Below are 24,219 nucleotides of genomic sequence, written 5' to 3' on the forward strand. Positions count from 1 at the left end.
AATACCATAAAAAAAGAACCGTTTTGGATAGGCCACGTTGGATACCTTAATATTCTAACGTGCCTCCGAGAAGTTTGTCCTAAAAGCTTGTGACACAAACTGTATTCACGTGGACAGCCTAAGCCGTTCTACACGACTTTTTTAACATCCACCAAAATATCCACTCAACGCAGGCGGTCACTTTGTCCGCCAGAGAACTGAGTACGATGTCTAAAAATGACTCGAAAGTCATGACATTGCAAGATGTCCGAAAAGTCTGAGCAATAAATAAATAATCGTCGTGCACAGGGTAGAGCTCGATTTGTTCACCCAATGCCCCAGCCCCACCCCCGCCCCACCCCCGCCCCCTCCGCCCTTGTACAGCGCCTTAAAATCAACTCCACGCGCATGCTTTAGAAAAAGAACACTTGTTTTAAACGGCCACAAACTTAATCAATTTAATGATATTTAGTCTGCCAAGATTTTCATTAACTACAATTACGATTTATCACAACTAAATAGTACATGCACAATAGTGCGGTCGATTTCTTACTAATCACGCATGGCAGCTTCAAATTCCTTTAAGTATTATTAACGCGGACATTTCTGCATAAACAAACAGTAGTAACAAGTAATAGTATAAACTATTCTTCGACAGACTGATCTAACAATATAATTAAGAATTTAACGGCTGAAGATTGGATACCGTTTCATCCGTTAGTATTGCAAACAATTAACGTGCCCTATAATTTGTTTCGCCCATCAATTCCTCGGGGGATTTCCCGCACACACATCCACGTTAACCTTATTTTAACCGGGCTTTTGTTTGGTCCAAACGGACGAAGGTAGGAGAGCTTTTCGAGGCCCTAGCCCTGCAACTCTTAGAGAATGGAACCTTTGACTCTGAAATGACAATGACAAATATTTTCGTTGACCTCCATAACATGGAATGACGTCTCATTTTCAACAGCCACCTTCTTAGATCCGTTTCTCATGATTTTGCAAACCGTATCGTTTTAGAAAATACCCCAAAATGGCTAAAAATTAAGCGAAAGTTATTTCAACTTCAACTTTCGAATAACATGACATGCAAAATTATTTTGGATACATTTTGGAAAAAGTCAAATTATCAAATCTAGTTAATTGCTTCAATGACAAACGTTCGAAATGGGTGGGACCTCAATAGCTTCCCCTTCCCGTCTAAATATGATTAAATATAAAAGGCTATTCACTAATTGTGGGAAAATATAAATTAAACAATTAAAAAACATTTTTACAAGGTACGTTCCTCAAATGGAATCCTGTTTTAACTGTACACAATCATGGTTTTAAGAGGGAAATGGATATGTAACCCGGCAACCATCAAAGGGGCAGACAAAGATGCCAAGATTTATGTTGGAAGGTCCATGACCGTGCACAATCTTTTGTTTTGCGCTTATACACTATGCATGAATTACGTAACCAAAACGTTTCTATAGGTTAGTTCCTCAATACGGAGTAAACAACTATTGTGATTTGTGCACGGTCAAGGCCAAAAAACCGAACAAAAACATACAACAAAGAAATTTGTCGGGATTTATAACCATTCCTGCCTCTCTGTTAACTCTGACACAATGAATGAGCAGTCACACCCAAACAAGTTCTCAGTTCATCTCGAGTGTTTGCGCTGATTGACAGTCAAGTTCTTCCAAATGTAAAACGCTTGTAAAGTCCTTTAGTAGCACAGTTCTCTATCCATGAAGTTCCTCCGTTGTGAAAGTACCATCCAGCAATATTTGAAGACAACAGGAAATCTTTTGTTAGGTCTGTATGTAGTCATTATGGCCGGATTTCGAGATTCTCATCCGGGCTGGAACCACTGTCACCTTGTGAGATTCGATTGACTGCGACTGGTTTGCTTTTCTCCTCGATCATGTCGATGTACAAAAACAGTTCTTCGTCTTCCTTGAGTCAAAGAATGAAAATGAGATGATCATCTCCACAGCATGTAAGTCGACGTCAATTGTGACAACACGTTGAAATTCAAAACGTTGAGCCTTTCAAACTATCTGCCTAAACTTGACTGAATAATATAGCGATAATTATTTTGAAATTAAAATATAATGCAGCAAAGTTACCATATCTGTAACGAGGAAATGCAAAATTGCCCGGAAAATTGCCAACTTCGGTTTATCTGGCAATATTTTTACGTTTTCATCCAGACACGCCCATCCTTTAACAATCTGATCGGTAAACTTAACAAAGTGATTTAACTTATCTTAGTTTCATTTTCTAACGAGAGGTCTGTCACCGAGCGAAGAATAAACATTAGCAGTAAAATACAACTAATAAAGAGTGTTGACCGGATTTTGGCATGGCAAATTAAAATTAAACTAAAATTTAAAATTGCAACATGCCAGTCCATACCAGCTATACGAGTCCAACCAGACAATGGCTCAGACTAAGGAAACGACACTAAACTACCATAAAAATGTAAATACGTTCTACTTACAAATAAATGATAAAATTTCCTTCCTTTTCCTAAAGTCTTTCCTGCTGATCAGGTAAAAGATTAAATCTTAGTCTGGAATTTCTTTCAAACATACATTATGGTTGCTACCTACATTAACAATTGTTGTAACTTTAATCTATGTAGGTTTTTATTAGCAAATATTGCTCTAAAGCAGTGCACTACTGTCAACTTCATGATGATATAAACCAAGACGTTCTTTGTTTCCTCTGCTTAATAAAACCAAAGTATAGGAAACAATAATAATGTATTCTTCGAAGTGAAAAACCACAAAAAAAAAGTGTTATTACTATCTTAACATACTTTAAAAAGTTTTACGTAGGTTTCTGTTTAAACAGATAAGCACATCTTGTCAAACTTGAATAACGTTAAAAATAATTTCCAATATATGTCAGGATATAAAAGTCTAAATACACAATGTTTCGCTCTCTGTGTGCTCACCGACACTAGAACAAGTAAATAATAACCAAATGACCAATAACCTTCATTCTTTTGCTTCTTTCTCCTAGTCTCTATCAAAACGAACTTTAAATCCGAGAAAAAGCAACGCTAATCTAGAAAAAAATGTGAGAAGCTATACTTTTGTCATCACTGAGAATCGTGAGTGGTTTAATTTAAGAAAGGCTACTCTCACCAACTTTTTGTGAGTTTTAGAGTATACTTGAGATTAACAATCTTAAGAGAAAAATTACATCGACTTGTTACGATTATAAGAAGTGCTTCGAATCTACAACAATGCCTCACACCAGCTAATATCTTATAAAAATCATTTTTAAGCTTAAGCACCACGAGGAAAACACGGACTCCTGTAGGATATGATATGGGTCCAGTTGTGTGGAGTTTTCCTCCCTGAGCTTGATTAGCTTCAGCTTCTGCAAAAAAGATAAACAAAAGTTTTCAACAATAACTTGTGACTGTGCGACATAGTTGATAGGACATTTGTTATTTGTTTGTAAGTTTCTATAATTGTTTATTACTATTAATTTCGAATGTTTTGTAATTACCTTTCGGATTAACACCATGGAGTATTTCTAATCATGGTCTAAACATGTTTGCATGCTTGAGAGATGACTAAATAATAATAGAGAACTCTTTTGAGATAGCTTATATTTTCCCTTAAAAGTAATTATAACTCACCTCAATTGTCGTGTTGATTTAAGGATCGCCACAATTCAGGTGCATCCCTCCTATGCATACCGTCAACACTAAAATTAACAATTTAAAAAGTACAAAATCAAACGGTAAACTAAAATTGCTAAGAACGGAAACTACATATTAAAACTTCATAATTATTTTGAAATGATTCTAAAATACATCTTACCTACAATGCTCCTGCTCTTTTCTTCCTAAATCTAGTGTGACATCATCACCAATGAGTACGAATGGAGCCCAAAACGTCACCTCATTAAACTTTGCTGACTTCCGGAGACATTTCATGGCCTTGTTAAGGGACACACTGGCACTGTTTCCATTCCTCAAGTGCTGGTAGAAGCTCTTCATGAACTCCATCGTGGCCTCGTCATCAATTGCCCAGAGAGACACCAGAACGGAGCGAGCACCAGCTCCCAGGAAAGACCGAGCAATACCAACCACTCCTTCAGCCTTGATCTCTCCTTCGCCACTATGACAGCAACTAAGCACAACAAGCCTTGCTCGTAGTTGAACAGCGTGTACGTCTGCCATCTTCATGATATAGTCCTTCTCTTCAGGATCCGAGTACCTCCGTTCTGTGTTAGGGGCTAAGAAAATTTCACCAGTTCCCGCTTTCCCATGTGCAGCAATGTGTACCAAAGCAACCGAACCAATCCGTTTCAGCACCTCATCCTTAGTCGCTTCCTTTCCCGTGAGCGGAGTGGTGTTAAGAATCTCGCCTATCATCTTTACTTCCTTTTTGGCATATGGCAACTGCGATATTTTGGGTTGACCAAAGATGTTTGTGATTTCCTCCAGACATGGATCTCCCACGAGAAGTGCCCCAGTCCTACTGTGGTAGTCATCAGGGCAATCAGCAAGCAGCTTCAAACTTGTCAGCGACGGAATCATGCGGATCCTGAAAGATTCACTGAGGTATCTTGAAGTTTCATCCACAAACGTAGCAAAAGGAGCAAGGCCTAGTGGACCATCCGGGACAATGATTATTTCATCACCCTTTAGAAACTTCGCGATGGGGCTGAAAATGCTACGATACAAAACTTGCAAGGAATTGTTCTGGCAGCATGACTGCTCTGTTTGGCAAGAGGCTTTGATAGGCTGTAGATCATCACCTCTTTGCAGTTCCAAAGAACGACCAAACTTGTTTTCTTTGAAAGCAGCTTTGGTTAATCTCGTCAGAAAGCTAAACGCATCTCTGTGCGGTACGTCGTTTTGTCTAAACTGAGCATCTTTTCCTTTGCTGAGTACCCATAAGTTGATCTTTTTACCCTCAAGTGCTACGAAAACTATTTGAGAACATGTATCGCTTGCTATGTCTGACATCATTTCTTTATGTTCAAGAGACGAAGGGAGAGGTAATTCAAGGTCATAATTTGATGCCATGAGATCCATTAAAGCTTGAGCTCGTCCCTGTTCAGCAGCACTCAAAGCCTCGTCAGTCTTGGAAAGCTTCAACAGAAGTCTGAACAGACTGGTGTACACCTCTTGATGCTTATCACGAAAGCTCACTTTCCAGGTATCTTCAAACTCAAGAAGTAGTCTTATGCCATTGAAAATGTTTACACTGCATTGATAACAATCCAGAGCCTCCAGCAAACAGCCTGAATATTCACAGCTCCAACCTAGATGAAGATATGCACATCCTTCACCACACATATCGCCGATTTGTTTAGCAACATTAAGGTGTAGCTTGAGGTATTTCTTGGCTAGTTTAAAATCACGCAGTCGCAGATAGGCTCTTCCTAGCCGACAATACGCTCTTCCTTTGCCACTCTTGTCCCCTATCTCTTCCGCAATCCTTAGACTCTCTAGACAGTACTCTATGCTTCTCGTCGAATCACCGAGGCTGCAATGAATGCCAGCGCGGAGTAAATAGGCTGCTCTTTCTCTGCTCCTGTCTCCCAATTCTTTGGAAATGCTTAAATATTTCTCTTGGAACTCCATGGCTCTTCTGAAATTCGAAAGACTGTGATAACAATTGCCAAGATTGCCATAGGCACCTCCTTCTCCTGCCCTGTCACCCACTTCTTTAGCAATGCTGAGATCTTGCTCGTGGTACTTTATGGCTTGTTTAAAATCGCCGAGTCCTTGACAAGCATTGCCAAGATTGCCATAGGCACCTCCTTCTCCTGCCCTGTCACCCACTTCTTTAGCAATGCTGAGATGTTGCTCGTGGTACTTTATGGCTTGTTTAAAATCGCCGAGTCCTTGACAAGCATTGCCAAGATTGCCATAGGCACGGCCTTCTCCTGCCCTGTCACCCACTTCTTTAGCAATGTTGAGATGTTCCTCGTGGTACTTTATGGCTTGTTTAAAATCGCCGAGTCCTTGACAAGCATTGCCAAGATTGCCATAGGCACGGCCTTCTCCTGCCCTGTCACCCACTACTTTAGCAATGCTGAGACGTTGCTCGTGGTACTTTATGGCTTGTTTAAAATCGCCGAGTCCTTGACAAGCATTGCCAAGATTGCCATAGGCACCTCCTTCTCCTGCCCTGTCACCCACTTCTTTAGCAATGCTGAGATGTTGCTCCTCGTACTTTATGGCTTGTTTTAAATCGCCGAGACTGTTATAAGCATTGCCGAGATTGCCATAGGCACGGCCTTCTCCTGCCCTGTCACCCACTTCTTTAGCAATGCTGAGATGTTGCTCGTGGTACTTTATGGCTTGTTTAAAATCGCCGAGTCCTTGACAAGCATTGCCAAGATTGCCATAGGATTCTCCTTCTCCTGCCCTGTTACCCACTTCTTTAGCAATGCTGAGATGTTGGTCGTGGTACTTTATGGCTTGTTTAAAATCGCCGAGACTGTCATAAGCATTGCCGAGATTGGCATAGGCACGGCCTTCTCCTGCCCTGTCACCCACTTCTTTAGCAATGCTGAGATGTTGCTCGTTGTACTTTATGGCTTGTTTAAAATCGCCGAGTCCTCGACAAGCATTGCCAAGATTGCCATAGGCACCTCCTTCTCCTGCCCTGTCACCCACTTCTTTAGCAATGCTGAGATGTTGCTCCTCGTACTTTATGGCTTGTTTAAAATCGCCGAGTCCTCGACAAGCATTGCCAAGATTGCCATAGGCACCTCCTTCTCCTGCCCTGTCACCCACTTCTTTAGCAATGCTGAGATGTTGCTCCTCGTACTTTATGGCTTGTTTAAAATCGCCGAGTCCTCGACAAGCATTGCCAAGATTGCCATAGGGACCTCCTTCTGCTGCCCTGTCACCCACTTCTTTAGCAATGCTGAGACGCTTCTCGTGGTACTTTATGGCTTGTTTAAAATCGCCGAGTCCTTGACAAGCATTGCCAAGATTGCCATAGGATTCTCCTTCTCCTGCCCTGTTACCCACTTCTTTAGCAATGCTGAGATGTTGGTCGTGGTACTTTATGGCTTGTTTAAAATCGCCGAGACTGTCATAAGCATTGCCGAGATTGGCATAGGCACGGCCTTCTCCTGCCCTGTCACCCACTTCTTTAGCAATGCTGAGATGTTGCTCGTTGTACTTTATGGCTTGTTTAAAATCGCCGAGTCCTCGACAAGCATTGCCAAGATTGCCATAGGCACCTCCTTCTCCTGCCCTGTCACCCACTTCTTTAGCAATGCTGAGATGTTGCTCCTCGTACTTTATGGCTTGTTTAAAATCGCCGAGTCCTCGACAAGCATTGCCAAGATTGCCATAGGCACCTCCTTCTCCTGCCCTGTCACCCACTTCTTTAGCAATGCTGAGATGTTGCTCCTCGTACTTTATGGCTTGTTTAAAATCGCCGAGTCCTCGACAAGCATTGCCAAGATTGCCATAGGCACCTCCTTCTGCTGCCCTGTCACCCACTTCTTTAGCAATGCTGAGACGCTTCTCGTGGTACTTTATGGCTTGTTTAAAATCGCCGAGTCCTCGACAAGCATTGCCAAGATTGCCATAGGCACCTCCTTCTCCTGCCCTGTCACCCACTTCTTTAGCAATGCTGAGATGTTGCTCCTCGTACTTTATGGCTTGTTTAAAATCGCCGAGTCCTCGACAAGCATTGCCAAGATTGCCATAGGCACCTCCTTCTGCTGCCCTGTCACCCACTTCTTTAGCAATGCTGAGATGTTGCTCGTGGTACTTTATGGCTTGTCTAAAATCGCCGAGACTGTCATAAGCATTGCCAAGATTGCCATAGGCACCTCCTTCTCCTGCCCTGTCACCCACTTCTTTAGCAATGCTGAGATGTTGCTCCTCGTACTTTATGGCTTGTTTAAAATCGCCGAGTCCTCGACAAGCATTGCCAAGATTGCCATAGGCACCTCCTTCTCCTGCCCTGTCACCCACTTCTTTAGCAATGCTGAGATGTTGCTCCTCGTACTTTATGGCTTGTTTGAAATCGCCGAGTCCTTGACAAGCATTGCCAAGATTGGCAGAGGCACGGCCTTCTCCTGCCCTGTCACCCACTTCTTTAGCAATGCTGAGATGTTGCTCGTGGTACTTTATGGCTTGTTTGAAATCGCCGAGTCCTCGACAAGCATTGCCAAGATTGCCATAGGCACGGCCTTCTCCTGCCCTGTCACCCACTTCTTTAGCAATGCTAAGACGCTTCTCGTGGTACTTTATGGCTTGTTTAAAATCGCCGAGTCCTTGACAAGCATTGCCAAGATTGCCATAGGCACCTCCTTCTGCCCTGTCACCCACTTCTTTAGCAATGCTGAGATGTTGCTCCTCGTACTTTATGGCTTGTTTAAAATCGCCGAGTCCTCGACAAGCATTGCCAAGATTGCCATAGGCACCTCCTTCTCCTGCCCTGTCACCCACTTCTTTAGCAATGCTGAGATGTTGCTCGTTGTACTTTATGGCTTGTTTAAAATCGCCGAGACTGGTATAAGCATTGCCGAGATTGGCATAGGCACGGCCTTCTCCTGCCCTGTCACCCACTTCTTTAGCAATGCTGAGATCTTGCTCGTGGTACTTTATGGCTTGTTTAAAATCGCCGAGTCCTTGACAAGCATTGCCAAGATTGCCATAGGCACCTCCTTCTCCTGCCCTGTCACCCACTTCTTTAGCGATGCTGAGATGTTGGTCGTGGTACTTTATGGTTTGTTTAAAACCGCCGAGACTGTTATAAGCATTGCCGAGATTGCCATAGGCACGGCCTTCTCCTGCCCTGTCACCCACTTCTTTAGCAATGCTGAGATGTTGCTCGTGGTACTTTATGGCTTGTTTAAAATCGCCGAGTCCTCGACAAGCATTGCCAAGATTGCCATAGGCACCTCCTTCTCCTGCCCTGTCACCTACTTTTTTAGCAATGCTGAGATGTTGCTCCTCGTACTTTATGGCTTGTTTAAAATCGCCGAGACTGTCATAAGCATTGCCGAGATTGGCATAGGCACGGCCTTCTCCTGCCCTGTCTCCCACTTCTTTAACAATGGTGAGATGCTTCTCGTGGTACTTTATGGCTTGTTTAAAATCGCCGAGTCCTTGACAAGCATTGCCAAGATTGCGATAGGCACGGCCTTCTCCTGCCCTGTCACCCACTTCTTTAGCAATGCTGAGATGTTGCTCGTGGTACTTTATGGCTTGTTTAAAATCGCCGCGGCCTTGATAAGCATTGGCGAGATTGCCATAGGCATGTCCTTCTCCTGCCCTGTCACTCACCTCTTCATCATTGCTGAGATGTTGTTCGTAATAGTTGATGAGTTGTCCTTCTCTTGCCCTGTTACTCACTTCTTTAGCAATATTCCGGTCATGCTCGACAGGTAGACCACAGGTATCTCGTTTACTTGTTTTGTCGCTGACTTCCTTGGCTATGTGAAGATGTCGCTGATTTGTCGTAACAGCTTTTTCGCAATTTTCGTTGCTATTACCAGCTCTTTCAAGCTGATCGTCGGCTCGTGTTTTTTTAACTGTGTAGCCTTCTTCTCTGATATTGCTTAGTCGTTGTTTCTGATGCTCTAAAATTTTCGATCCCTGTTGTTCCATTTCTGTGTTAACGGCAATGGAAGTTGTTTAGCGTTCAAGTAGTTTTATTATAGACATATTTCACAATAGATCACCAGGCCATTTCCGAAAGTAGTACAGCGTAATAGTCTAGTGACTATTGGTAAGGCTTAACAATGTAACATACTTGGAGCTGAAAACACCTTTAGTCTTTCTGGTACTTCTACACATGTAAAGTAAACACGTGTGAAAAGCGAAAGAATGTTGGGAGTAAATTGTATGAGATAAACTGAATGAGGTACAAATATGAAAGAAAAACGAATAAAAAACAGGAATATGATCTAATGGGCGAGTGTCAAAGTACAAAGAATCTCTAGATATGCTAAAATAGTTATTAGAATAAAAGGTCCGCGAATTCACTACATTCCTCCGGGGAGTTGAGGGCAGGTTTGTAGTTTCGTATGTAAAACGCTTCGTACAAGCGTAGATTTGCTGGGTCGTTTTCTAGTATAATGGTCTTGACTTCGACGCTTTTGTGGACTTTGTTTTGGCACTTTGAATGTTTTTTTTTTGATTGAGGAGTCAATTATGATTGTTCAGGTGTCCCCTTACACGATCTTGGATAAAGCAAGTAGTGCTCCTGATGTAGTGTTGGTTGCAGTTGTTACTTGCGATTTGATAAACAACGTTGCATAGTAAGCACAGTTTGGTACTGGAGATAGGGGAGTTGGCCCTCGTGCATATTCGCTCCGTTTCGTTTTCAGAGAGAGCTCGTCAGAGAGTGTATGACTTGTGCGTGACACGTACTGGTATACCCTCTTTTCGGAAAATGCTAGTGATCCTGTAGTTGAGCCGTTCGGAAATAAATGGGATCTTCAGGTACGACCAGTCTGTGATGAGAGGTAGGGGGTCTTTCTGATGGTTCTGGTGGTGCTTTGTTTGGTCTATATTGCCTTTAGGATACGGAGGATGTCGTCAAACATGTTTTGGTGTTTTTTGGTTGTCGTTTTTGTAAAGCATTTATTTTCGATACGTTTTCGCTCATTGCAAATGAAGTTGATCTTTGACTTTTCCGGTGTTGTTGATTGGTAGAGGGCAAATACTGGTTTCTTTGCTGTTTTTTCTGTTTTTTTTGGAAAATTCGAAAGAGCTTTTGCCGTCTTTGGAGATGGTAACTTGAAAATCAAGTAGTGATAGTGAGAGGTCATTGGGTGTTATTTCTGGTTTCTCAATTTCAAACTTCAATTTAGGGTGCAGACTGTTCATTGTATGATGGAATTGGTCTGCCATTTCTTCACCAGCTGTCTGGAGATAAATGTCGTCAACATATCTTCTCTATGGGCTTATAGGTAGGTGTGAAGAGAGGGCGATGGTTTCCAGTCTGTCCATGAATAGGATGGCCAGAATGCCTGAGATGTTAGAAGGTAGGCCTTCTTTTTGGCGGAAAACTTGATCATTGAAGGAGAGGTACATGTTGTTTAGCGTAACTGTGAGAAGGTTTGTGATGCCCTGTTTGGCTAGGTGGAGTATTGGGTTCTGAATTCTGTCGGTGGCGTTGGTAATGGCTTCTTGTATGGGTATTGAGGTGTATAAGGATACCACATCGAGGCTGCATGGATATGGTAGCGTCTTGTTGGTGGTGAAATTGCTGCCTTGGATGCACTTGATGAGCTCGAGGCTGTTTTCTAGGTGAGCTGGAATGTCCTTTAGCATTGGTTTAAGGGCTTTGGCGAGCGGCCATGACATGCACTGGGTTGGTCCACAGATGGTAGATACAGTGGGTCGTATTTTAATATCTGGACCAGTTTTGTGGTCTTGATAAGGTGGCAGAGGCTGGGGAGATCGGTGTTTGCGGTGATGAAGCTTTTCCGGACATAAGGATGGAACTCGTTCTGTAGGCAGATGTTTTTCAAAGTTGAGTTGACTTTGTCCTGGACTGTTTTGGCCAACATGCGGGGTACCTTTTGATAGGTGTTGGAGTCGCTGAGGTGAGTTAGAGCTACTTGTGTGTACGTGTCTTGCTGTATTACGCAGAATTTTGTGCCTTTATCGCTGGGGAGGCAGATGTAGTTCTTCGTTTTGAGTTCTTTGATTGCTTTCCTATCTGCGTGGCTGGGTTCGACCACTTTCTTTGGGGTTATAGTTCTTAAAGTGTGACTTGAAGTTTGTGGTGAATCCTCTGGAGTTTGTGGTGGCTCTTCTGTTTGGTCATACAAGAGTGAAGAAACGGTTCTAGTTGCCTGACAAAAGATGAGCCACACAATTCTGACGGCTCTTTGACAAAACGACTTAGAATGAAGCTGGGACAACTGCAAAGGGGCTTTTGATGTAACAGTGGAAAACTTGTTGAGCAACATAAAGACTAAAACAGTACCGAGGAAAAAGGGGGAAACAAAGATTAGGATAAATAGCTATGAAAATGAAATAGAGAACGACACTAAAGAAGAGAATTGAGAACAAAACAAATTAAAGGACTGGGAACGAAGTGCCATAACAAGAGGAATATTAGGAAGAAAATAAATTTACTGAACGATCCCCGATACAAGACTTCAAATACTTCCTATGAAGACAGATGTGATAGGTGATAGGAGAGGAATATGTGATGGAAAAAAGCTCGGTAATGGAAGAGCAAAAAACTTGGAAACGGTGAAAAATAGGAGGTAGGCTGCCAATAAACATGAATAAAAGACGATGAGATAAGAAAGAGGAGTAGTGAACAGTTGCGATAGATGAAGCTGTCATAGGATGAGAAATACCAACCAGTGAAGAGATTAGGCCGGACCAGTAAAATCACAAAAGAAGAGATTAAATTGGCTGAGATTAGATATGTGAAAAAAGGAAAACTAGCAAGAATAAACTCCATAACCATTGAGATGCTATAAGCAAAAGTACGCAGAATCGTACGGCACTAGCTCAGTGTACACATGAGTTATCGCAAACGTTTGGGATCAAAAGAAAAAGCTGAGACTGTGCCCTACAAACTGAACAGCGGTGAGATCATCAAATTACCTACGAAAGGTCATCTAACAGTATGTGGAAACTAGAAAGGACTAACTCGTATGTCAACAGCAGCAAAGTTTATTTATTGAGCAGCGTGATCATTACAATAAATACGAGATGACATCAAGCGACAGTTGTTAGGGGAACACGCTGGATATAGACGTGGAGACGTACCACTGAGGAAACATGTTTGAGTTCCCAGTGTATATCATTGGACATGTTATTTAGTGGAATTAAGGTCTATAGGTGCATCAGTTTATGGAGTTTGAGAAAGCTTTGGATAGTATATACCGAGGCAACATTGGCACTATCCTGCTTGTTAAGGAGTTATAATTATGGATCAAAATATCCAGCCCAGGTTGGATTACACGGTAAAGGTCCACGGAAATTTGAGCAATGCGCTATGATGGGTGGGACTTTTCATTTAGGGTAGTCTGAAATGCTATCAAGGGTAAAGCATGGTTGTTCTGCTTCAGGTTTCTTATTATCTACTGGGTAATGAAGAGAACAGTGGAGAACAGCAGGGTTGGTATCAGATAGAAATTGATAACAAACATCGATGCTTGCGATTTTTTTAATGATTTAGTCCTGTTGTTTAGAGGATGGATGGAGTCAAGCGAATGCAAGTTTGCGAGAAGAGTACTGAGGTTAAACGTTCAATCAAGAGGAGACCAAAGAAATAGCACAACCTATGAAATGGTACGATTAAACGTCGGTCAGGCAAAGAGAAGTGGAAGACGGGGAGAAATTTGAGAAACTCGGACGAAGGTGGACAAACAGGCTGGCAGAGATATTGATACAAGACTTCAAATATGGGGAAAGTAGGAGTTGTATTAATAAGCTTCGAAGAGTACGGCAAAGGAGCCTGCCTAGGTGAAATACAAAAGGGTAATAATATTCATCAGCAGTGCGGTCTGTGTTTGACTCTATGTTACCGAGTCAGGGGGTGACCAAAGAGGATTAAAGGAAGCTCAGTGTCTTCCAGCGTAAATGCGGAGATAAAATCCTGAAAGATTACTGGCTGATCCGGCATGATGAAGGTCAGTAATCAAAAGATAAAAGAAAGATTTGATGCAAGGGCAATCGATGAACAGATGACGATGGTAATGGTTAGGTCATGTTTTCATGATGTCAGCAGACCAAAATATTAAGACTGCTCTAACATGGGCACCAGTACAAAAAAATGCCTAGCAAGGGCAGCCGAGGGAGACTTGGTGGAGAACTATTAAAAATGAAACAAAAACCGCTTGTGTTTATAAATACAGTTAAAATCTGGAGAGAAACAAAACTTCTAGCTAGAGATTGAGTAACTTGGAGTGGAAGATAACATGGCCGTACAGGCCGCTTTCAACTCTGTCGAACTGATCATGAAAACACACGACGTTTTAATTAGCCTTGGGAAATTTCTTGCTTTAACTCCTTTTTCAAAATGAACCAAATGAGTAAAACGTTTTGATCCATGCTTTCGGCAGTCACTGTATTTAACATTTTACCTTACTTCACTTTTGTCAACAATGTCCACAACATGAGGCCGTCAAAAACGTGGTCTGTTGATTTTTGTGTCACTGACTAGAAAGTAACTTACTAAAATGGTACAGAATTCTTGATTTTTTGGGTTAATGTTTTGTCGTCAGCTAGTGGAGTCATGGCATGAATGACTGAGCAAAAATTAACAGCGATGAATTGCACTGTTAAACAGATTTGAAGACTGGAGTCTGATGACGACGTGATTTTCACTTTCTCAGTAATCTATCAATTTTCGAGGAGCACAACACCTTGCAGTGGCTTCCCTATACTTTCAGTTCCAAAGCAACAGTTTTTTAAAAGCTACATAACTTTAGAGGGAACAACACAGGCATATATTACTCACATTATTGTAAAATGAAGTTGCAATCTCATTTTTCGCAATATTTCTTATTTGATGATAGAAATCTGAAGCCTCTCTTCTGCAACGATTAAGCTAAAATATTAGTATGAAGTGTTCGTTTAAGAAAAAGGTGAATTTTAGGACTTCGTCAGATGTCGATATTTATTTCACGAATTTAGGCAATTGAATATCTTTCAGTTTCGGGTTGTAGGTTTTTATGCTTTCCGATTTTACATTTCATGCTACAAATTTCGTCGAGCAAAGGTTTCAACTTCTGCTGACGTTTTGACACTATCGTGACACTAGTTTAATTACTTAAAAGTTAGAGTTTTACTTACTGTTTTGACCCAACGTAACAAATCTTGGAGTTCACGAGCGAACTTGACCAACAAACTATAAGAGAAAACAAGCATATCAAATGTCCGCTTAGCAATCGCCATCAGCCAGAACTTTGAGGAAAATCCATGTTGATCGTCTGCCATGACGTGGTGACCGACAAAAAGATAGTTCAACCAGATGTTTATTTACTGACATCATGGCAGGTTCGTTTCATAGTTGTCTTTTCATATCTAAATGCCAGGAGATGCAGTTATTGTTAAATTTCTGTTTTCAGGGATGCAATAATTTTTTGAAAGTGTTTCCTTTGTATTAAAAATTTCAGGATAATTACAGAGCATGCAGATAGAAACTGAACTCTGCTCCAAGTAGCGTTTTCCATAACCAAGTACTACGAAAATAATTTTGAGAAAATTACAATATATGGCAAATAGGTACCATACCGGGGTGTTCTTCTTTGGGGCAGCAATTAATATGGCTGCCTTCAAGTTGTAACTAGATTTTATCAGTCATATCAGTACCTTCCTATTCATTCAATTATTATATCCCGTCTGAAAATTTAAAAGCAAATGCATAAAAATGTTCGTTTTCTCGACAACTCAGGAACATTATGCCATAATACTAGCTTAATCGTATCTATAACAAAATTCTCGATCGTGATTGGTTTTCCATGCGCCTTATGTCATGTATCACGCGATCACGCGGGCGTCCAACCGTTTTCTAATTGGATACCCTGTAATTCGCACGTCAATTACGCTCGCTTTAATGGCTTTCTCCGCAGTGCTTCCTGCAGTTTTCAAAACTTATAAAAGCGCAGCAGAAGTTCTCAATTCCGAAATTTATTATAGATACGTTTAATTAGTAACTGGACCTCGTGTCGTACAATTCATGGAGTAATCGTCCTCGTAATTTCAAATCTGCCAATATTATCAGGAAATCTGTATTATACTATATCACAATTTTATCATACTAGACTTCTGACTGTATCAATTGTTTGAAAGGAAATAGAGCGCCTTTAAGACTGAATTAAGAGCCTACTCTTTTTTGGCTTGATGCATGACAATCAACAATGATTTAGATACACATATACAGGCAAAAACTAACGATAGATAAATCCGACGTTTCGGCGACATCTTGGCGCCATTGTCAAGGGAAACTATTTAAATATGCGATTTCAAGAGTAACTAAGAGTTCAGAGTTTCTAATTTGCATAAGTTAGACAAAGACTTTAGCGCGAACTGAGTCTGATTGTACATTTAAACACGGTCGTAATTGTTTAATGAGTAACATCTCATTAATGAGACAATCAAACTTGTTGTGGCATTTTTTCAACACGCTAAAGCAATTGCGAAGGTCATCCGGAATCCTGCCTGCGTGTCTATTATCATAGTGATTGCGTACTGACGAGGTCTTGCTTCTATGTCCATCAACGCGTACGAAACAACTATGCTCGATCGCGCACGTCGCCTGTCTTCGTCATGGTCCTACTTCACTGAGGAGTGCGAACGACTGAAGTCTGTTTTCTCTAAACTGAAATATCCCAAGCACCTTGTTGACTCCACTGTCAAAACCTTCCTAAATTTAAAGGTCGCTGATCAGCCCTCATTACGGTCCAGATCTACGATAGAAAACACTACTCGGGTTGTCATACCCTTTAAAGACCAGGAGTCTGCTAATATCGTGAAGACACAGTTGAAAGATCTCAGTGTGAAGCTGCAGACCAGTGTTCAACCGGTGTTTACGAGCCGCAAGATTGCCCAGGAGTTCCCGACAAGCGAACCTAAGCCTCAGCTCATTGATCAACAATGCGTTGTGTATAACTTCAAGTGTGACCAGTGCAATACTGGTTATGTCGGTTACACCCTTGGCCATCTGTTCGTACGCGTTGATGGACATAGAAGCAAGACCTCGTCAGTACGCAATCACTATGATAATAGACACGCAGGCAGGATTCCGGATGACCTTCGCAATTGTTTTAGCGTGTTGAAAAAATGCCACAACAAGTTTGATTGTCTCATTAATGAGATGTTACTCATTAAACAATTACGACCGTGTTTAAATGTACAATCAGACTCAGTTCGCGCTAAAGTCTTTGTCTAACTTATGCAAATTAGAAACTCTGAACTCTTAGTTACTCTTGAAATCGCATATTTAAATAGTTTCCCTTGACAATGGCGCCAAGATGTCGCCGAAACGTCGGATTTATCTATCGTTAGTTTTTGCCTGTATATGCATGACAATATCGGGGATATTATCACATGCAAGTAAAAAGCGACTTACTTGCAATGGAGTACTTCTGTTGCCTTTGTTTCTTTGAAATCTCTTTCCTGGAGTGACTGTGAGCTAAGCGATCTTTGTCTCTTTGCAGCCTGGTGGAATAATTTAGAATTTTGTCAGCTGTAGACATTTCTAAGTTTTATAAATATGGGCCTTTCGACTTTAGATTTTGATTTTCTTGAAGATTTGTAGTTTAGTTTTCAATTTTTTCTTAATCAGATTGATTTCAATTCCAATTACAGCTTACTTACAGGTTTTTGATCCAAAATAGCAACTCTTGAACTTCCTGGTTAAACTTTTCCAAAATACTGAACCTGCAAATAACCGATTCATACATTTAGTGCATACGCTTGGCAATTAAATTATCCGACAAAGACAAGGACTAAATGGAGTGTATCAAATTTTAAAACCAGAACAAGAACGGCAGAGTCTGAAATCTTCGCAAAAGTTAATTTTTTTTTTAGGAAATAAAGAAAACTTACCTTTTTTCATAAGATGTGATGAAATTATTCACAGTTGAAATTTCGATGTTAAAGGAATATAGTTCAGTTTCAAAGGGTTTGTGACAATTTTCTTCTCAACTCGACCTGTACATGTTAAAACCAGAACCAATCAATCAGTTGGAGAAAGCTAGTCTTTGGACGTTCTGAATAACTGAAATACATTGAAAAATTATACAACTGACCAGATTATGTCCTATCCTAAAATGCATTAAGACTCTGATGTAAAAGTCTTTAAATATTCCGTTTTTTGAAAGATAGCTCATCGGTAATTCGTTTTCATTTCTGTAAAGTTTGTTATGCGAACTTTCCGTGTTCGTTCCGAAATGAAATGGCACTTGCTGTGATGTATGCGAATAGTATTGCTAATATGTAACATCTAATTAATATGACTTACCAAAGTGACGCGTTTTCTTGTTTTCTGCAATAAGCTAAGAAATCAGTGTTCCTCTACCAACATATGGAATTTAGAACTTCGCCGCTTAATTTTGAAATCTATAGGCTTTATTCTATTTTCAGGATTTCTTACTCTCGACATTGACAGATATATATTCGCATTTGACGTTTAGATTTCGTTTTCCAGATCCATTTTCGATATTCTGTTTTTTGGCCATGAGGTTGTAGCTTTCTGTTTCACTAACTGACGTCTGATTTCGCCGGATGTTGGCTTTCAGATTTCAAGATGTTTTTTTTTTTAAAATTTCACTCAGTTTCGGAATTCAGCTGGTTTTTCCAGTTATTCATCAACGTTTGTACCGTTTGTATCGCTCAAAGGTCGAAAACCTTAGCAAGCAGTAATTAGAGGACGGAAAAACCAATCTTGAAGTATTGTACAAAAGAGTTTACAGCTAACGTATACCTCTTTTAATTCCTGAAATTTCTATTAAACCACTTTATACCCATACATGTTTTTAATCCTGTAAGATTTAAAAGTCTTACAGTATCGAATCGTTATAAAGTGAAGTTTCCCCTTATTACTTGTGCATATTAAATAATCAAGGGTGGGAAACTTGTTTTGGTGTAGAACCACTTGTACAAATTAAATTCAAAGAAGATGGCGGCTGTACACTTTACCATGAATGCCTTGCGAAACAGCCATTTTAGGCGCATGTACATTCGAAATTCTTATTTTTGCATAGTTCTTCCCTGTACTAACGGCATTGTGCATTATAGGTTTGAGATTTTTAGAGGTATTCTGTGGTTTTTTAGAGGGTGCGCATAGATTAATTGCATGCAACCTAGCCCCCCTCCCCCAACCCCTGAGATGTAAGGCTCTGTCATTTGCTTCCTCTGTAGAGAACAAATACACCACTATAATTATGAGCCAGCTTCAGTTTGTCAATTGCCCTGCCCTGTGTTGCTTCATACTGGAAAATTATTTCGTTTTTAAAGCTGTAAAATTTATTCACACACATTGTCTTCCTTTTTTTTTTCTTAATCTACTGTAGTATTTCTATTTTGTCTTGCGACATAGGTGGCAACTAATCTTATTTAGTTCTATTTTGTGAGTTTTATATTCTGAATGGCTAATTCCCTCTATGAGATGCCGCTGTGTCATGGTAGTGGTATTCATCATCTGGGACTGGATATTTAACTATGGTTGAACCCCTAGTAAACAGACACCCTTGGGAAAAGGGATAGGGGCTCCATTAAGAGGACAGGGGTCCGTTTCTCGAAAGCCTCGGAAACCTTTTCAGGCCCACAAAGCCATTTTTAGTTAATTGGTATTTAGAGACAGAGAGGTGTGTACGCCTGAAACTTCTTGTATGAAGGAAACCTCTGTTTATCTTAAGAATATGTGCATAAAACAGCTCTGTAGTCATAAGGTTTGAGATTTTGCAATGGCTTTTGGGGTGCGAAAACTTTTCAGAACCTTTGAGGAACAGGCCCCTGGCCACTAAATAGAGGTAAGAACAATAGAAAAGCCCTCATCGGGACTGATTACTGGCCATCTAATAGGGGTGGCCGTTTAATAGGTGGCTGCCTAATAGGGGTTTGACTGCACCATGATTCTCTGTAGGCGCTTGTCATAGAGGAAACTGGCCATTGCAGATTACAAGAATTTCAGTAGGTACTCTGCAACTGCAATGTTTTCAAATTTTCTTAATTTCATTTTTTATTTTTCCTTGGATTTTCAATATCATCAGCAATTGAGAATGCAATGTATTTACTAGAATACTTCTTTCAGCAGTTTGTGGATGATTCATGATAATGGAACAAGTTGCTAAGGATTGGGGAAAAGGCTAATTAAGTTGTGTTCTATTACATTACAGGTGAATAGTTTCTTCTCGTAATACTAGTTAGTATAAATTATTTCCATACATCGAATACCAATATAGTCTCCTTCCTATGGTTCCTGGTGTCGTCACGCAATGCTTCTCTCTAGAGAGAAAACAGAAGTGCTGTGCAACAACCCAAATAACACCTCCACTGTGTTAGTTAGTACACTTAAAAGTTCAACCATCATCATTACCCCTTAATTACAGTGGATAATTAATATGGCCTACCAAAATATCTTACTTGAGTTGAAATGTTGATATCCCAACTTGGGCTATGTGGGAAATAAGAGGTTTTGATACTCAAGGACAACCTTACATGTATTTTACTCCATATAAAACAGACCCCACAGGTACTTCATTCATCAAGCTTCCACCATCAGTTGTCAGCACAAAGTAAAGACTCGAGATAGCCCTTGTCACAGTTAGTTTTTCTCATTTGCATTACAATGTAATCCAATGCGGATTCGAGGCAATTTTGGGCTGAAACTAAGAAACAGCCTAAAATTGCCTTGCACACGTGCTAGATTATATTTTAATGCAAAGGAGAAAAGTTAACTGTGAAAAGGGCTAATCTTTAAAGTACATAACAGTCCAGAATTGTTTTTTTTTAACCTGCAACTTTATGCAGTTATGTCAGTTGCCAGAAATTTTGCTCCCACAACATGCATGGCTCTGTCCAACTGCTACACGTATGTTTATAAATTGATAAACAAAGGTTATCATTGTTCTACAGATCTAATTCTTAGCTAGAAAAGATGGAATTTAATTATATTCTGCTTTCTCAACAGTTTCTGGATAAATTACTTCATTAATAATGGCAAAACTAAGAAAAAGATTAAGAGAGAAGTTAGCAGTATCTTGATAGCATGTGGTGAGTACAGTTTTCTTTTTTAGTAAAATGAGTATTCCTTCAACTGAGGGACTGTTAAATGTCTCAATTTTCTTAAAAGGAAATAAATACATGTAAATAACCCTTATTTACCCTCAGCAATGGTTATAGCACTAAGGCTAGTGGGGCTGAGCAAATTGTTCTGAAAAGTCTTGGAGGCTCTCCCTTGTTAAAGCAGCTTGTTTTCACTCTTTTTAGGGCTTCTGATAGGTCGCGGAAGAATAGTCAAATTTTGCGGGATTTTCAAAGACAAATTCGCAGATAAAACAGCTGATTTTGTGGGAAATTTGTGGGAATTTTCAGGGCAAATTTCACTGAGAAACGATCGCCAAAAAATGGCAGCTGATTTTGTGGGAATTTTCTGGGCAAATTTTGCTGGAAAGCAATCGGCTTTGCATTGCTTTGATGAACATTTTTAACAAAAAAAAGATGGCAATTTTGCCATTTTTTTGGGGGGGGGGGGGCGGAATGATGAGCGTTAGCCTCTATGGTAACAACAGAAACACTGACTAGCTGTATTAAGTGTTGCCTTTCTAAATCCGGCAATTTTGCAGGAAAATTTGGGCACCTCGTTTGGACTATCATATGTGTTTGCCATCTGTTTGACCACGAGGTTCTTTTAAACAGAGATGTTAAATTTTAACAACAATATGCTCAAGAAATTTGCCAATGGCAAAACGTTTTACATCGTGGCCACTGCCCAGTTTTTGGTAACAGTAATTATTTAAGAATGCCTGGTAGTTTGGGGATGTTGTTTACTTGTTGCAGTGACAAAGTTTCACAATAAATTTGTAAGTCTACGGCAAATAAACAGCCCCAACAGCCAAGATACATGTAAGTTTCAAATATGTTGTAACGACATGTACTTGGTTAGATTTCTGGTGAATTTTGTGGTATTTTGCATGTTTTGTGAATTTGGCGGGATTTTGCAAATTTACCCTGTACTTGAAATTTGTGGCCCCACAACTGCATAAAATTTCAGTAGACTCCCTTTTGGGTGGCACAAAGCAGTAAAGTTAATTTTCAGTTGGCTTGAAGTGGCTACTCGCTTCAAGAACTGAATTGTCTTGGAATCTTTTGCCTTAATATGCAAATAAATACTGATATCTTAAGTAAGAAAATAATGTACAGTTGTTGTTGGTGTATTTTAAATATCAGCTATAAATTTGATCTTACACAGGGTGGTAATTGTTTTCTTGCCCTAATCACTGAATTGAACTGCATGCATTTTCCCTTCTCAATTCTGTGTTACTTTATACATGTAGTTTACAGGGAAAAATGCCGTCTTTATAGCATTTCCAATTAGAGTTTTAGCCTTACACGAGTCAACTGCGAACCCAAGTCAACCTCGAGTCACGAGTCAACCTCCAGTCAAACATGAGTCAAGCCACATTTTTCCTTTTTTTTTCTTTTTTCCGAAAAAAAAAAAGTAGATTGTAGGAAATAAAATATGTGAATATAGGTGATTTTCTTCATTTGTTCATTTCAGCTCTATAAGGTTATTGTCACTATTGTCGTTGATTTCTTTATGAAATATAATGCAGCTTTGCAGCACTAATACAGTTCTTTAAACACGATCCTGGAACAGTTATTGGAACTTCAAGGTAGGGCGTGAAATTCAGGAAAGAGGCAACTCGCTCACGTGGGGCGAATGTTTAATATCGTTCAACTTTTGTCTGAGTCAGTAGATAGTCTACTAGATTCATGTCACTCACTACACGTATTTGGATAAGACAATCTTAGGCCCTCTTTACACGACCACGGGTTGCTTTTTACCTGGGCTTGTATCACCGCAGAGAGTGCTAAAAATAAACACTTATTTACACCCACCTGGGTAGTTAGCATGTGGTTTGCTTCGAGGCTGATGGCAGGCCAGCCTTTTTACCGATCAAAAACTGAAAACATGGGCTAGAAAGATGACAAACAAAAAACCTAGAAAGTATAACGGAATGGTGGGAGGTCCCGATGTACAAACCAAAAAAACTAAATAACATGGTTATTTGACTGAAAGTACCAACCCAGGTTTAGCTTTTGGCGCACTGTTTACATGTAAGAATTGAAGAAATTTCAACCCCTCTGGCCGCGTCTACTTGACTCTCGGTTACCTGACAAGGGGGGCTGACCCGGCTTGATTACTGTTTTCATGTAAGCGCTTGATTAAAAACATTTGACTGCAAAAGGGTTACCCGCCACGGTAAAGAAGGGTTGTGTAAAGAGGGCCTTACCTTGATAATCGGCAATGGACACAGCAAATAACGTGACTTACCATAGTTTGGGGGGGACTGAACACGATCCCAAGGTCCGGCGTAAGACTACAAGATGATGCGAGCCGCAATCGAGGTGGTCCTGTTAGACAATCTATTTTCATATAATTTATTTTATTTCCTACAATCTATATTTTGTGGGGGACAAAGAAAAAGGAAAAAAAATTGTCTTGACTCGTGGTTGACGCAAGGTTGACTTGGACTCGTGGTTGGCTCGTGTAACGCTACAACTTTTCCAAATAAGCAGTTATAAAGTCAATGTACTTTCAGTTGGTTTAAGATTTCTGATTCCTGTCCCTGTCATATGTATCCTTTGTCCTGCAACAAAAATGCAGTTATTAGTCAGCTGCCTAAAATTTTTGACCGGGATTCTGTTCATTTCCTTAGTGTAACATTGTCATCTCCTATAATAAGCTAAAGAGGATTGATTTACTTGACTGTATTTTTTGGTTTTCCAACAGTTCCTGGATGACTGATGCCATTAACAATGGTCCGATCAGGGATAGTTCAGTAACTAAGAAAAAAGATTGGAACAGGGAAGGACCTTATCTCCATCACAGGAAATGGTGAGTACAGTTTCATGAAATCTCTCGTTAGTAAAATGTATAAATTATTTTCCAGTGCATTTTTGTTAGTTTGTTTCTTTTTCTGAGGACTCCATGTTCCATCATCATCTAAATTCTTCTGGGAAACTATTCAAATTTCTGTATCAATATTGAAGCCAAGAACCTGTGATCAAAGGACTAATTTTTTTTTCCTTATGCAAGGCTGCCAACAGTACTTTCACTGCATAATTGAACAGACCTTTATTGTAAGCAAGTAAATCATGGTTTGTGGTGAAACAGGATTTGTAATTTCTTGGTGGTTATTTACCAGAAATGATATGTGAATGATCCATAGTCTTTAAAACTAAGGCACCTAAATTACCTGGCAGTAAGATGGTTGATCACTCCAGTGGCTTTCACTTGCACGCTTGTAGACCTTTGGAATGAGAATTATAAATTTCAATTACTTCGTGCAAAGATTAATTACAAACTTTTGTCAGCATATCTCTGGATTATTCTGGATATAATATGGTGCTCGCAAAGGGAACACCAACAGTAATCACTTGCAAACTGTCTTCGGGGAGGGTTATTAATTAAAAGTGGGAGTAAATTTTTTGTTGTGTTCATTTGCTTCAGATATTGTTATGTGAATTTTTCGTGACATTCCAATTGTGACAAGTTTGTTCACTTGAAATGAGCTGGGAATGGAAAGTCCCTT

General features: G+C 40.2%; 2 protein-coding genes and 1 long non-coding RNA gene across 4 annotated transcripts; 1 reads left to right on the forward strand and 2 right to left on the reverse strand.

The window, feature by feature from the left end:
* Positions 1–3,626: 3,626 nt before the first annotated feature.
* LOC145490446 (uncharacterized) lies at positions 3,627–9,586 on the reverse strand. Its single transcript, XM_081469562.1, has 3 exons — positions 8,725–9,586; positions 3,810–8,007; positions 3,627–3,693 (listed from the first exon to the last, which is right to left on the reverse strand). Exons 1-3 carry the CDS (start codon positions 9,584–9,586, stop codon positions 3,627–3,629), a joined length of 5,127 nt encoding a protein of 1,708 aa, XP_081325688.1.
* Positions 8,199–8,713, reverse strand: LOC145489299 (uncharacterized; the record flags this gene model as incomplete). The annotated part of the gene is made up of 2 exons (XM_081468257.1): positions 8,199–8,206; positions 8,281–8,713. Coding segments are annotated over 2 exons (441 nt in total), but the record flags the coding sequence as incomplete, so codon positions are not given.
* An 8,924-nt stretch (positions 9,587–18,510) lies between the features above and the next one.
* On the forward strand, positions 18,511–23,975 carry LOC145489188 (uncharacterized). Of its 2 annotated transcripts, XR_014049577.1 has the most exons (4): positions 18,511–19,595; positions 19,716–19,797; positions 20,592–23,405; positions 23,891–23,975. It is a non-coding gene; the product is annotated as an uncharacterized LOC145489188 (long non-coding RNA). The 2 variants fall into 2 exon arrangements; XR_014049576.1 differs by having other exon boundaries at positions 18,511–19,797.
* Positions 23,976–24,219: the final 244 nt, after the last annotated feature.

Source organism: Orbicella franksi, chromosome 6 (assembly GCF_964199315.1).
Source record: "Orbicella franksi chromosome 6, jaOrbFran1.1, whole genome shotgun sequence".
Lineage (NCBI taxonomy): Eukaryota > Metazoa > Cnidaria > Anthozoa > Scleractinia > Merulinidae > Orbicella > Orbicella franksi.

Coding starts and splice junctions, on each gene's coding strand:
- LOC145490446 (XM_081469562.1), bottom strand. CDS start 9,586: ATGGAACAACAGGGATCGAAAATTTTAGAGCATCAGAAACAACGACTA. Junction 8,008..8,724: donor TCTCGGCAATGCTTATAACA/GTCTCGGCGGTT, acceptor ATGCTTGTCAAG/GACTCGGCGATTTCAAACAA. Junction 3,694..3,809: donor AAAGAGCAGGAGCATTGTAG/GTAAGATGTATT, acceptor TGTTAATTTTAG/TGTTGACGGTATGCATAGGA.